The sequence below is a fragment of the Emys orbicularis genome, chromosome 11, assembly GCF_028017835.1.
Source record: "Emys orbicularis isolate rEmyOrb1 chromosome 11, rEmyOrb1.hap1, whole genome shotgun sequence".
In the NCBI taxonomy this organism is placed as follows: Eukaryota; Metazoa; Chordata; order Testudines; family Emydidae; genus Emys; species Emys orbicularis.
In genome coordinates, this window is record NC_088693.1 from 69493610 (window position 1) to 69505613 (window position 12004).

The following is a 12004-nucleotide window of genomic DNA, read 5'->3' on the forward strand; positions in this document are numbered from 1 at the left end:
GCAATGTAGACACTCAAGTGCAAGCTTGGACACACCAAGTCCACAAGCCCAGGTCTATGACTGTCTATGACCATGTATCCCCTGTAGCACCAGTCAGGTGCCTTAGGACTTGTCTACACTTGAAATGCTACAGCAGCACAGTTGTTGCACCGCTGTAGCGCTTTGGTGTAGACACTACCTATGCTGACAGGAGAGATTCTCCCATCGGTGTAGTTAATCCACCTCCCTGAGAGGCGGTAGCTAGGCTGATGGTTCCAGCAACCTACACGGGAACTTAGGTCAGCTTAACTACACCGCGGAAGGGTGTGAATTTTTCACACTCCTGAGCAACAGGAGCTGGGTTGATCTAATTTTCTAGTTTAGACTAGCCCTTAGTTGCCACCTCCTTATTTCTCTGAATAGCGAACCATTAATTCCTATGAGCTGCAGGAACACCCCTTTGGGAGAGCAGGATCAGTCCCGTGACAGATCCGCATAAGCCCTGACTCTCATACCTGTAACTGGCCGAGCCATCAGTGGATGGCGAGCCCTAGACTGGATTTGCGTTTACTCCGATGCCTCCCACCACAGAGCTGGTGTGTGGTTTCAATTTGTTAGCATGATTTACTCTGACAAAGTCACATAGCCCTTCCCCTTGCCGGGAATCACCCTGAGATTCCAGGTAGAAAGGAAGTGAATCTGTTTGGAAATCTCTTAACAGAAAGGGCAGCTGATTGCAGTTATAGTGCCACTAGCAGGCTGCTGAGTTTGAACCTTATAGCAGCAAATATCCAATGGAAGGAAATGTGCTAATCTTTATAGAACCTTCTGTCCATCCACACCTGTTCTTTCCCCCGGGCTGTATCACCATTTATCGCCTCCTTTTTAGCCCTCCCGGTTTCTCTCCTGCATGCGGCGATAATTGTACATGAAGTTATGCACCGCAGCTGTGTGCACTCAATTTTACACTGGGAAATTCTGTGCTACATATAACAGATGTATTCTGGCACCTTGGGAGAGACGGACTCTGAGCACTGAGGCTCCTTCACACCCCTTATGGCACAATTTACACCGTGCTTCTTACGTTCTCATTTAAAGTGATGGCATCCATGCAGCCGAACATACCGGGCATGGGAGTCAAAACTCCTCACCAGTGCTTCTCCGTGCAACGGGCAGGCTTTCGCTGCATCGCCCTCACCATTCAAGCGGAGTATGGACTTTTAAAAGACTGCCACTGGAGCCGATGCACTATGAATGGCAGTTGGATCTGGCTGCAGGTTCTGCTGCATTCGTCCATTGCCCCATTCAGTACAAAGACAGACTTTTGGGCAGTCCACACCCCACTGCTGCAGGACATGGCCCAGGGACACCAGTTAACGTGCAGATGTTTAGGTGGTAACTCTGAGTATCCGTGGAAGAACAGCATTCCCACCCAGCCCATTTCTAGTTCCTACATCTCCTGGGATGCTCAAGTGTCATATATTTGACCTCTTAATGACAGTGATGCCACCTGTGGCTGTTATGGCTTGAGCAGAGTGCTCAGTTAAATCAAAAGGCCATTTCCCCCTGCAAAGTGCTAGACCTGAAAATCCAAGCCAGGCTCTGAAAATCAAAGGGCTTTTTACATCAGCAATAAAGATTCTGCCATCAGGACATCCAGAATTTGGCAATTCTGCCGCTGATGCAACAGACAGAAGAGAATCCACCTTGCTTTTCCAGAGCTGGCTCAATCTGCAGTGGGAACTTCATGCAAAAACGGGGTCAGTGAAGGAAGCAGGTATGACCTAAGACACACAGGGCACAGTTTTTAAAAGTGAGAGCACACAGCTGCTGGTGCATAACTTCATGCACAATCACCACCCTTGCGGGTGATAATAAGATCCAAACTGAATACCTCATTTTACTCTTTTCTGGCTTCCCCACTTTTTTTTTCCAATTGGGTTTTACAAGATGTTTCACGGGTCTTAAACAAGGAGGTTAATATTTGAGTATAAATGCACAGGCTAGACGCCTAACATGCCCAGCGTTGTTTTCTTCTGCCACCTGGAATTCAGGAGCTAAAATGGAGCATATACAACCTAGAAGGGATGAGAGGTATTGTTTAAGACGTTCTTAGCATCGGCTGCAGACTCATACAGAGTCAGTTTTACTTTGCAGGCCTTTTGAAAATTCTAAAGCTCTAAACTGAATCGACATAAAATACCTGTTTTGCCATGCAAAGCAACATTGTAGTGGTTATAGTTCAGTAATGGGAAAACAGAATTAGAAGCCATTTGGATACAAGCTCAAAGGCTCAGATTGTGTATGGACACTTGCCTTTCAGTGCACACTTTATGTACTTTCAGCAAAGAGCACTTTATGGGAAATACTGTTTGCTGAATGTTTAAACACTGCTCACATGGATGGATAGTGCACAGACATTCATGGGCAGAAACACACACACTAAAAACTTCAACCATGCTAACAAGCACATTTCCACAGCACACAAGAGTCACCGCATGAAAACACCGTAGCTGCGTCCCCAAGATAACACATCACACAAGCAAACAAAGAATGGAGGGAAAAACCAGTGGATTCAATAAAGGTGCAGTTCAAACCCCTTCCAGTTTACCTCTGGCTTATTTTGCTCTCCCCCTGCTTTCTCCAGGATGCCTTCGTCTCAGCCGCGTGTGTGTGGATGGCACACAGACCTGCTAAGGTACTTACTGTGTATCAAGCAGGAGTTCTGGAGTGTGATGCTTCTTCCTTCCTCCAATGATTGGACTCTGTGAGCCAAAGAGCCCCCGTTTGCCTGTTTTATGCCTTGCTTTAGTGCTGATGTCACAGACAAAGCCAGCCCTGGACAAAGCCAGGGCATTTTCCCCTCCCCATAACCCATTATGTTAATTTTTATCAAATCAAGAAAGGGATTTTCATGACTCATGAGGGTGCTTATTTTATCTTGGGATTCTAATATTTTCTTCATTTGGACAAATCAGATAGCTTGGAAATACGCTAATCTTTTCCCCATATGGGCCATTATTTCCTACGTAAGGAGTTGGACCTCATCAGGGAATGTATATTGTGCAGACGCATTCCAGAAGGAGCACACTGGTAAGTGTCTGCATGTGGTTGCTGAATTAAGCTACTGTAGTGTAAATCCCACTTGGTGCTTCTATATTAGGCGTTTGTGTCAGTGTCAATTTCTTTACAGGCTTGCCGGCATTACAGTTCATACATCCCAAACCTAAGCCCAGGCCCATCCACTCTATTGGGTGTCAGCCCAGCTCCCTGCGGGTCTCTCAAAGTGTCCAGTTCAGTTACCGACCAGCCCCAAATTTTGTCACCTCCTACCCATCTGGAGCTCCTCAGTTTGGGGCACTGTCGCTGGCTTAGCAGACTTCCCTCCGTCTCTGTGTCCAGTTCAATCAGTCCATCTCTCTCAGGCTTTCATCTCTCAAAGGGGCGGGGGTGGGGAGGAATCCAAGTCCCTGCTCCTGGAGAAACCCTCCCAAAGCTGTTGCCGCTCCTGGCAAAGCTCTCAGCACCAGCCTTGTTGCCTGGTGCCACATGCAGCTCCTTCCCCTGGGCTATCAGTGTCCTTTTAAACTCTTCCTCCACTGGGAGCAGGCTATGCACGTGTTGAGGGGCAGGGCACCCCTAGTTCAATACTGGATCAGTGAAGGCCTGTAGACCCCATCACAGTGAACAGCGTATTCCCCCTTCCTCCTCCGCAAAGCAGCATGGGTTGACAAAAGCCAAAAGAGTAAAATGGAGTAAGCACAGCTGGTACAGGGGAGGAGTGTTGGGAGTGGACGCTCATTTAGCCCCGATGCAGAGCCTGCTGGGACTTTTAAGAATCTGTTCTGATAACATTTAACAGCTTGATCTTTAGTAGAACTATGCAAGGAATGGCAGAGCAGTGATGCTTAGTGCTACAGAGTAACCATGTTTGTGAGGCCAATAAAAGATAAAGTAGCTACAAAGCTAGAAGCAACTGATTTGAACGAACCCCAAACCTGGGCGGGGAGTTAACATGGAAATAGGGTGACTAGATGTCCCGATTTTATAGGGACAGTCCCAATATTTGGGGCTTTGTCTTATATAGGCGCCTATTACCCCCAACCCCCTGTCCCAATTTTTCACACTTGCTGTCTGGTCACCCTACATGGAAATGAGAAATGTCTAAGAAAAGCTAACAAAAAGGTATCAATAAATTTGTGAAACAAACGGAAGCTGAAGCTGTATTGTCTGGTACTGGAGGCAAGTGTGACGAAATCATCTTGATGAGCTGCCCACTTGTGAGTAACTGATCGCCGCTTACTGCGTGGTTTGCCTTAATCAAGATCTGTTAGACCTACTGGCTGAGTAAGTGAATCTCTCTAGCCAACAAGGGGAAAAAATGCTAGAGAAGGAGGCCTGCTAGTACATGAAGTGGAGGGACAGAATGAAATGATATTGACCTCCTTTGGAAATCTGTCTTCGGCAAGAGAGACAATGAGAAGACGTTTGGGCAATTAATAAGAAATGGAGACATGTTATAAACATAAACAGCGGGTCCTACTTAGTATCAAAGTACGTCCAAGTAGTTAAAATTGCTCCTGCCAACGAGGCCAGTCCTACTGTCTGCAATAATGATCTCAGGCCCAGCATTGCCAACTCTCATGATTTTGTCATGAGAATCGCAGTATTTGGCTTTGTTCTTAAAGCTTCAGCTGCTGGAATCCAGTGATTGCATGAGAATCTCAGCTTTCACTTATTGTTTGTCACCCTTGTGGTTGTGGGGAAAACCTTGAAAATGTAAGTGTAGCCCTAAAGGGTCAGAAGGGGAATGCAACCCTCTACCCCCACAAACTTGATTTTTGAAGAATCTTGTGATTTTTTAAGCCAATCTTATGATTTTTGGAGGACCTGACTCAGGATTTTTGAATGTTTCGGGTTGGCAATGCTGCAGGCCTTATTTCTCAATTTCTTGTGGTGGGGTTAGAACATAAGAACGGCCGTACTGGGTCAGACCAAAGGTCCATCTAGCCCGGTATCCTGACTACCTACAGTGGCCAATGCCAGGTGCCCCAGAGGGAGTGAACCTAACAGGCAAGGATCAAGTGATCTCTCTCCTGCCATCCATCTCCACCCTCTGACAAACAGAGTCTAGGGACACCATTCCTTACCCATCCTGGCTAATAGCCATTAATGGACTTAACCTGAATTTATCCAGTTCTCTTTTAAACACTGTTATAGTCCTAGCCTTCACAACCTCCTCAGGCAAGGAGTTCCACAAGTTGACTGTACGCTGTGTGAAGAACTTCCTTTTATTTGTTTTAAACCTGCTGCCTATTAATTTCATTTGGTGACCCCTAGTTCTTGTATTATGGGAATAAGTAAATAACTTTTCCTTATCTACTTTCTCCACATCACTCATGATTTTATATACCTCTATCATATCCCCCCTTAGTCTCCTCTTTTCCAAGCTGAAAAGTCCTAGCCTCTTTAATCTCTCCTCATATGGGACCTGTTCCAAACCCCTAATCATTTTAGTTGCCCTTCTCTGAACCCGGCAAATAGACTGTGCTTGTGATGAAGAGCACTATAGGGCAAGTAGAATGGGGTGACATTCTTCATCTGAAAATTTTCTTTTTCAGCAAAAACTGCAGATGCAGGTTAAACTAAACATTTTATGCAGGGCCGCCCAGAGGATTCAATTGGGGCAAAGCAATTTCGGGGCCCCCTTCTATAAAAAAAAGTTGCAATACTATAGAATACTAGAACAGGCGTACTTGTGGCACCTTAGAGACTAACAAATTTATTAGAGCATAAGCTTTCGTGGGTTACAGCCCACTTCTTCGGATGCATCTGAAGAAGTGGGTTGTAGCCCACGAAAGCTTATGCTCTAATAAATTTGTTAGTCTCTAAGGTGCCACAAGTACTCCTGTTCTTTTTGCGGATACAGACTAACACGGCTGCTACTCTGAAACCTATAGAATACTATATTCTCATGGGGGCCCCTGCAGGACCCGGGGCAAATTGCCCCACTGCCCCCCCCCCCCCCCCCCGGGCGGCCCTGATTTTGAGACGTTGCATTGATTTAGCCAACTTGTTTCGGACAAGGGAAAAAAAATAAAATTCCACAAAAAATCAAAAACATTTCATTTCACTTTTTTCAAAAGGAAATGTTTCGATATTTCAATTCAAAATGACTTTTTTGTTTTGAATTTTCCTTCACGGGGAGAGCGGCTCTGATCAGCCCGAGCAGCAGGATGCAGCCCAGGCCCAGCAGAGCAGCCGGGGACCCACCAGGCAGCAGCGGGAGCCCCAGGGCCAGAGGTCCAAGGAGCAGCAACAGGGCCAGGAGGCTGCCCACATGGCTTCCGCAGCGCAGTGCCCCGTGGCGGCCGGGAGGAGGAATTACACGCTTCCCGGCCAGAACCCATCAAAGCTTCCCTCGCAGGGAAGCCAGTTAACAAGCAGTTCTAAAACAGCTTTAAAATTTAACAACCGGTTCGTGCGAACCAGCTCCAGCTCACCCCGATTGCATCCTCTCGATGGCTTCCTCTCCACCAGTGGTTTTCAACCTATTTACCATTGTGAGCTGCACATGCAGCTCTGTGTGTTATGTGGGCCGCATCCACCCAAAATATATACTACCTGAATGGCTCTGAGGATGTCACATGGGCCACAGCTGTGTGCTGATTGGGCCGTGGATTGAGACCCACTGCTCTACACTGAGAGCTGTCTTGTTTCCAGGCTCCATTGCAAAACCCCAGTGTAAGCAAGGTAATGCTGCTAATTGTCACCAGTGTAGCTTATCCTGGTTTCATGCAGAGATAAGTGACACCAGTTCAAGACACCATTTACCCTGTCTACAACGGGACTGTATTAGACCAGCTACACTGAAGACTGGAATCAGGGCAAAACCTTAGTATATGCTTTGCCCAGCTGGAAAAGCTGGATTCTAAAGGTCTTGGCTACAGTGGCAACAGACACAGATACTGCTAAACTAGTCATTATTCATAGCGGGTGGGATATTCCCGCCAACAGAGCCTCAAAGAGGAAATGTTACTTTATGGAAGCGCTTGTCCTGTTCCAGAATTGAAAGCGCACTGTAGCGTTGAGAGGCGAGGATGTTTCTCAAGGAAATTACTGTATAACTGTAGTAAAGCTACATAAATCAGCCGTTGTATCCCGCAATTTGTAAGGCAGTTGTTAAAGAAAAAATAAACCACAGCCCTTCTGGTTTGTGTAGCCAGGAATCCTTTAATGTTTTTCAACTTTACAGCTTGCCGTTTTGAACAGTTCACCAGCTCAGCTGACGGGATTCACGATGAAACCTTCCAGCTTGCAAATTGCATGAGCCCTAATTAGATCACGGCATCGGAATGTGATTTGTTTGGTCTTTGCAGACGTGTGGCCATTCAAATGAGCAAAGGACTTTATGCGCCAATAAATAAAACCTTTTTTTGTTGGGGTCGGTGGGAGGGTTGTTATAAAGAATTTCTCCTGTTCCTATTTCCTTTTATGCATCAATCCCATTTGTAGCTCCTGGTCTTAAAACACAACAGCACAGGACCCAAATAACAAAACACAGCCAATAGGGCATGTACAATATTGGGCATTGTTTGACAAGTCTCCTCTGTAGCTCCTGAATGAGTGTGAAAACACAGGCGTGTGATCCATGCCAGGTTAATGAATGTATTTTCCCCCCCCCTGCCAATCCTCTGTTTCAATGCCACAGCTTCATTTCCTGTACTTTAACAATTGCATTTTGCAAATACGATGCAGTTGCACTGACTGGTTAAGTGAGGAAAGTCAGCGGAGAGGCAGACAATTCTGCCAAGATCAAGAGGAAGGAAAGCAGACGCAAAATGGGGTGCTAGGATCTCCTAACACAAAATCGGCTTTATTGTAAGATTTAACATATGTACAGATATATAGAGACAGAGGAGGATGAAAGCAGATAAATAAAAATGGCCTGAAAGCTAGAGTCTGAATAATGCCTTATTTTACATTGCCGAGGTTCGTCATGAGATTCTGATAGACTGTTACTGAACTAAAGGTGGAACTGCGTGTGATGGTGTACCCCATAAGGCTTCATGGGAATACGCTTATGAATGTATATATGATATAAGTGGAATATATTTATGCTACATATGCCATGTAACATAACTATGTAAAGGTTATGATCTACTGAATACATTCGTCCTATTTGTATGCATGTATCATTTTTGTACTTGAAGTTAGGAATATTGGCTGTATAGTTGCTTGATTTCTAAGTAGCCTTTGTAAAGCATTTGGTCAGCTTCTTGAGAAAGGAATGTGCAAATTAAGTGCCCAGTCAAGAAGCACTTAAGAGACAATGGATCTTGGGAGGCTCCAATCCACATAAGAAGTCTAGATGAGGACGTTCATGGTAGCAGGTAAGCCATGGCTGCTGCCTGTAAAATCTGAGTCATGCAGGGACATGTGACTTGCCCATGTGACTCCAAAACTCCATCTTGGAGCTGGACTTTGCATAGCAGAGAGGAGGGAGTCTCCACCCACAAGAGATAGTCTACTTAAACCCCTGGGAGACCCCTCCATTTTGTTTTCAGCTGGCTAAAAAGATACCCTCTCCACCCCCAAGGATACCTGAAAGAGACTGGAACAAAGGACAATAACTACAGGGGGTGTGAGTGATTGCTGGACCCAGACTAGAAGGAGACTAGTCTGTAAAAGGAAGCTTACTGGAACTGGTGAGGTTTTATTTGTATTCAGTTTTCTTAGTCATAGACTTGCGTGTTCTATTTTATTTTACTTGGTAATTCACTTTGTTCTGTCTGTTACTACTTGGAACCACTTAAATCCTACTTTCTGTATTTAATAAAATCATTTTTTACTTATTAATTAACCCAGAGTATGCATTAATATCTGGGGGGCGGGGAAACAGCTGTGTATATCTCTCTATGAGTGTTATAGAGGGCGAACAATGTATGAGTTTACCCTGTATAAGTTTTATACAGGGTAAAACGGATTTATTTGGGGTTTGGACCCCGCTGGGAGTTGGGCATCTGAGTGTTAAAGACAGGAACACTTCTGTAAGCTGCTTTCAGTTAACTCTGCAGCTTTGGGGCACGTGGTTCAGACCCTGGGTCTGTGTTGGAGCAGACTGGCGTGTCTGGCTCAACAAGACAGGGTGCTGGAGTCCCAGGCTGGCAGGGAAAGCAGGGGCAGAAGTAGTCTTGGCACATCAGTTGGCAGTTCCCAAGGGGGTTTCTGTGATCCAACCCGTCACACTGCACATAGCAGAGGATGTGTTTATAGTCAAGGTGGTACTGTACTGTGGCTTTAAAAAACACCAGGCCGTTGGTTTAAATCTGCATCATTCTGTTGACTTCAATTGAGTTGCCTTACACCAGCTGAGGATCTGGGTCACTGGGTTATGCTTGATGTGAGCTCAGTGGTGAGACATATACAATTGGTCATTTAATTTTTTTTCAGGGTGCTGTGATGACATGGTTGTGGCTAGAAGTTGGTTTCTAACATAGAGATAATTATTTACAGTCGGCTATACTTATTTCTTGGAACAGCCTAGCCATATGCCAACTTAAAGAGAACTCAAGATCTCAGCTTGGACTATACTAGTGAGAATGGAAATGACTTCTAAAGGGTCATGAAGGGAATCTGAGACTTTAAGTAGCTTCTATATGAATTATACTAAAAATGAGGCAGTAGCTGCGGAGAAGTCACATTGGTTCATTTCAGCTAGCATGTCCAAGAGTATAAGAACAGTAGGTTGAGGATACAAATACCATTAGTTGGTCACAACTACAGCTAGTTGGAAATTTTTCATCAAAATTTGTTTCCCCCCCCCCAAAATGCAAATTTTGTCAAATTAGAATGTTTTGAAAAACATGTCGATTTTGATGAATTTTCTCCACACCCCAAGAAGCATTTTAATAAGGTTGAAACATCCAATTTTGACATATTGGGACTAGAACATTTTCATTTTTCAGTTCAAGATGACTTCTCCAAAAACATTTTTTTATCTAAAAACATTTGAAAGTTTGAGATCGAAATGGGAATGAAATGTTTCAGTTTTATTGAAATGAAACGTTTTGATTGACCCCCAAACTTTTTTGGGAATTTGGTTTCACTGGAGATAAAATATTTTGTTTTCGTTCCATTTCAGAAAGGAAAAAATGCCCAAAAGCACAGAATTTCCTGTGACGTGGTAACTCTGGGTTCTGCCCACTGCTATTGCAATTACCATGTTAGGTGACCGCAAGACGTATCTCCAGAGGTTCCCTGCCTCCGCTCATGACCGAAGCCTAATGCAATGACATGTTACTCACACGAGGATTCACATGGATCATTCTTAAACTAAATGTTATTTTAAAATACTGAGGTGGCCTCCACCCCTCTTTTAGGAAGCTTCCCTCACTCCTGCCCATGGGGGGAGAGGGGTGAACGGACAGAACTTGGACAACTGTGGAGTGACCTTTGCAAACGTCTAGCAGCACATTTTTAAAGTGTTGGGCTGGGTTTTAGCCACGTGACCCCCATTCGAGGCAGTGGGGAGCGGGCACTTTAAATCCACTGCAAACTCTTGAATACAGATGGGTCCAATCACTGACTTCTCTACACCAACCCAAGAGGAAAGCAACTCACTCCACTGACGCCACCAGAATTATCATAGAATCATAGAATATCAGGGTTGGAAGGGACCTCTCAGGAGGTCATCTAGTCCAACCCCCTGCTCAAAGCAGGACCAATCCCCAACTAAATCATCCCAGCCAGGGCTTTGTCAAGCCTGACCTTAAAAACCTCTAAGGAAGGAGATTCCACCACCTCCCTAGGTAACCCATTCCAGTGCTTCACCACCCTCCCAGTGAAATAGTTTTTCCTAATATCCAACCTAAACCTCCCCCAGCATGTATCTGGCCCACTGAGTTAACTCTCACAGCTACCAGCCTTGACAACACTGCTTTCAAATGCAGACAGATGCCCTGGTTTCACAACAATGGAGACTTGCGGAAGAGACATAGTGGGTGTGTGGTGTGACAGCTGGGGCTGCTTTGCCAGACACTGTGGGCTGGAAATCCCTGTCAGGAACAGGCAGCAAGATTCTTATTGGGACTTGGTTGCTTGAGTAGCGAGGTGGAGCCGGAGATCTGTAAGCACAACTCGGCAGGATTTCCCTGTCCCACGGGACTGCCTCCTCCTCTCTGTCCAGCCCTTTGGAGAATGTATTGAGGGAAATAAAGGTGAAGCTCTGAGCTGAGGCCGGGCATTGTTAGTAAAATTGCAGTGTCGGGAGGTTCCATCTTCTTCAGGGTCGATGGGTCATCACAGGCTTCTGCAAGGCACCAAGACACTGAACTGAAAACCTCAGGGCTACAGGATCGAACACACGAATCTCATTCGCCCCGGGACTCGCGCTGTTTGCTTCCCGTTTCCCTTCTCCCAACAAGCTGCGTGCCTCTCCTCCTGCAATCTCCACTCGCCGTGGGCTGCCCTCGCTGCCCCTTCCAGAGCAGGAGATGAAGCCACCAGCACGTCTCCCTGGGGAGACGTACCCCTGGAAGATCCAACTGCCTCCTTTCATCATGCCCATGTCATAGTCTCGTGCGTGCTGCTGACCTAGTCACACGCCTTGAGATCAGCTCTGCACTCCACAGCTCCATTTCTTGCCTAGCGGGCTCCAGTGACCGCACACTGGCTAAGGGTGGGCAGGCTGAACCACACCACAGAGGAGTGGTTGCTGGTCTCTGGGCACCATTGGTGTCTCAGAGGTTTCAGCAGTGGAGCCCCATGGAGGCACCAGGAATATCTTGACCAACATTAGAGGGGTGAAATACAGTTTGCTAAGACTTCTGTGCTAATTTATTGATGTAGCAAAATGCCCAGACCCTGTATGGCCGATCAGCAAGAACTCTAAGCAACCCTCCACTCCTTTCAACCCCCAGTGTGTGGGGGGGCATCTGGCACTAAGGAGCAGGACCGGACCCACAGCTGCAGGAATGGCCTCTTTGCATACCCCTCCCCCCCACACTCAGGTGCTGCACTGAGC

General features: G+C 46.0%; 1 protein-coding gene across 1 annotated transcript in view; it reads right to left on the reverse strand.

Annotated features, from left to right (window-relative positions):
- Nucleotides 1–11263: 11263 nt before the first annotated feature.
- The window catches only part of MLPH (melanophilin), a 65155-nt gene continuing 64414 nt past the window's right edge, over nt 11264–12004 (reverse strand). The window contains exon 16 of the mRNA XM_065413415.1: nt 11264–11290. Coding sequence (XP_065269487.1) covers nt 11264–11290 — 27 coding nt within the window. The remainder of the gene's footprint in view (nt 11291–12004) is intronic.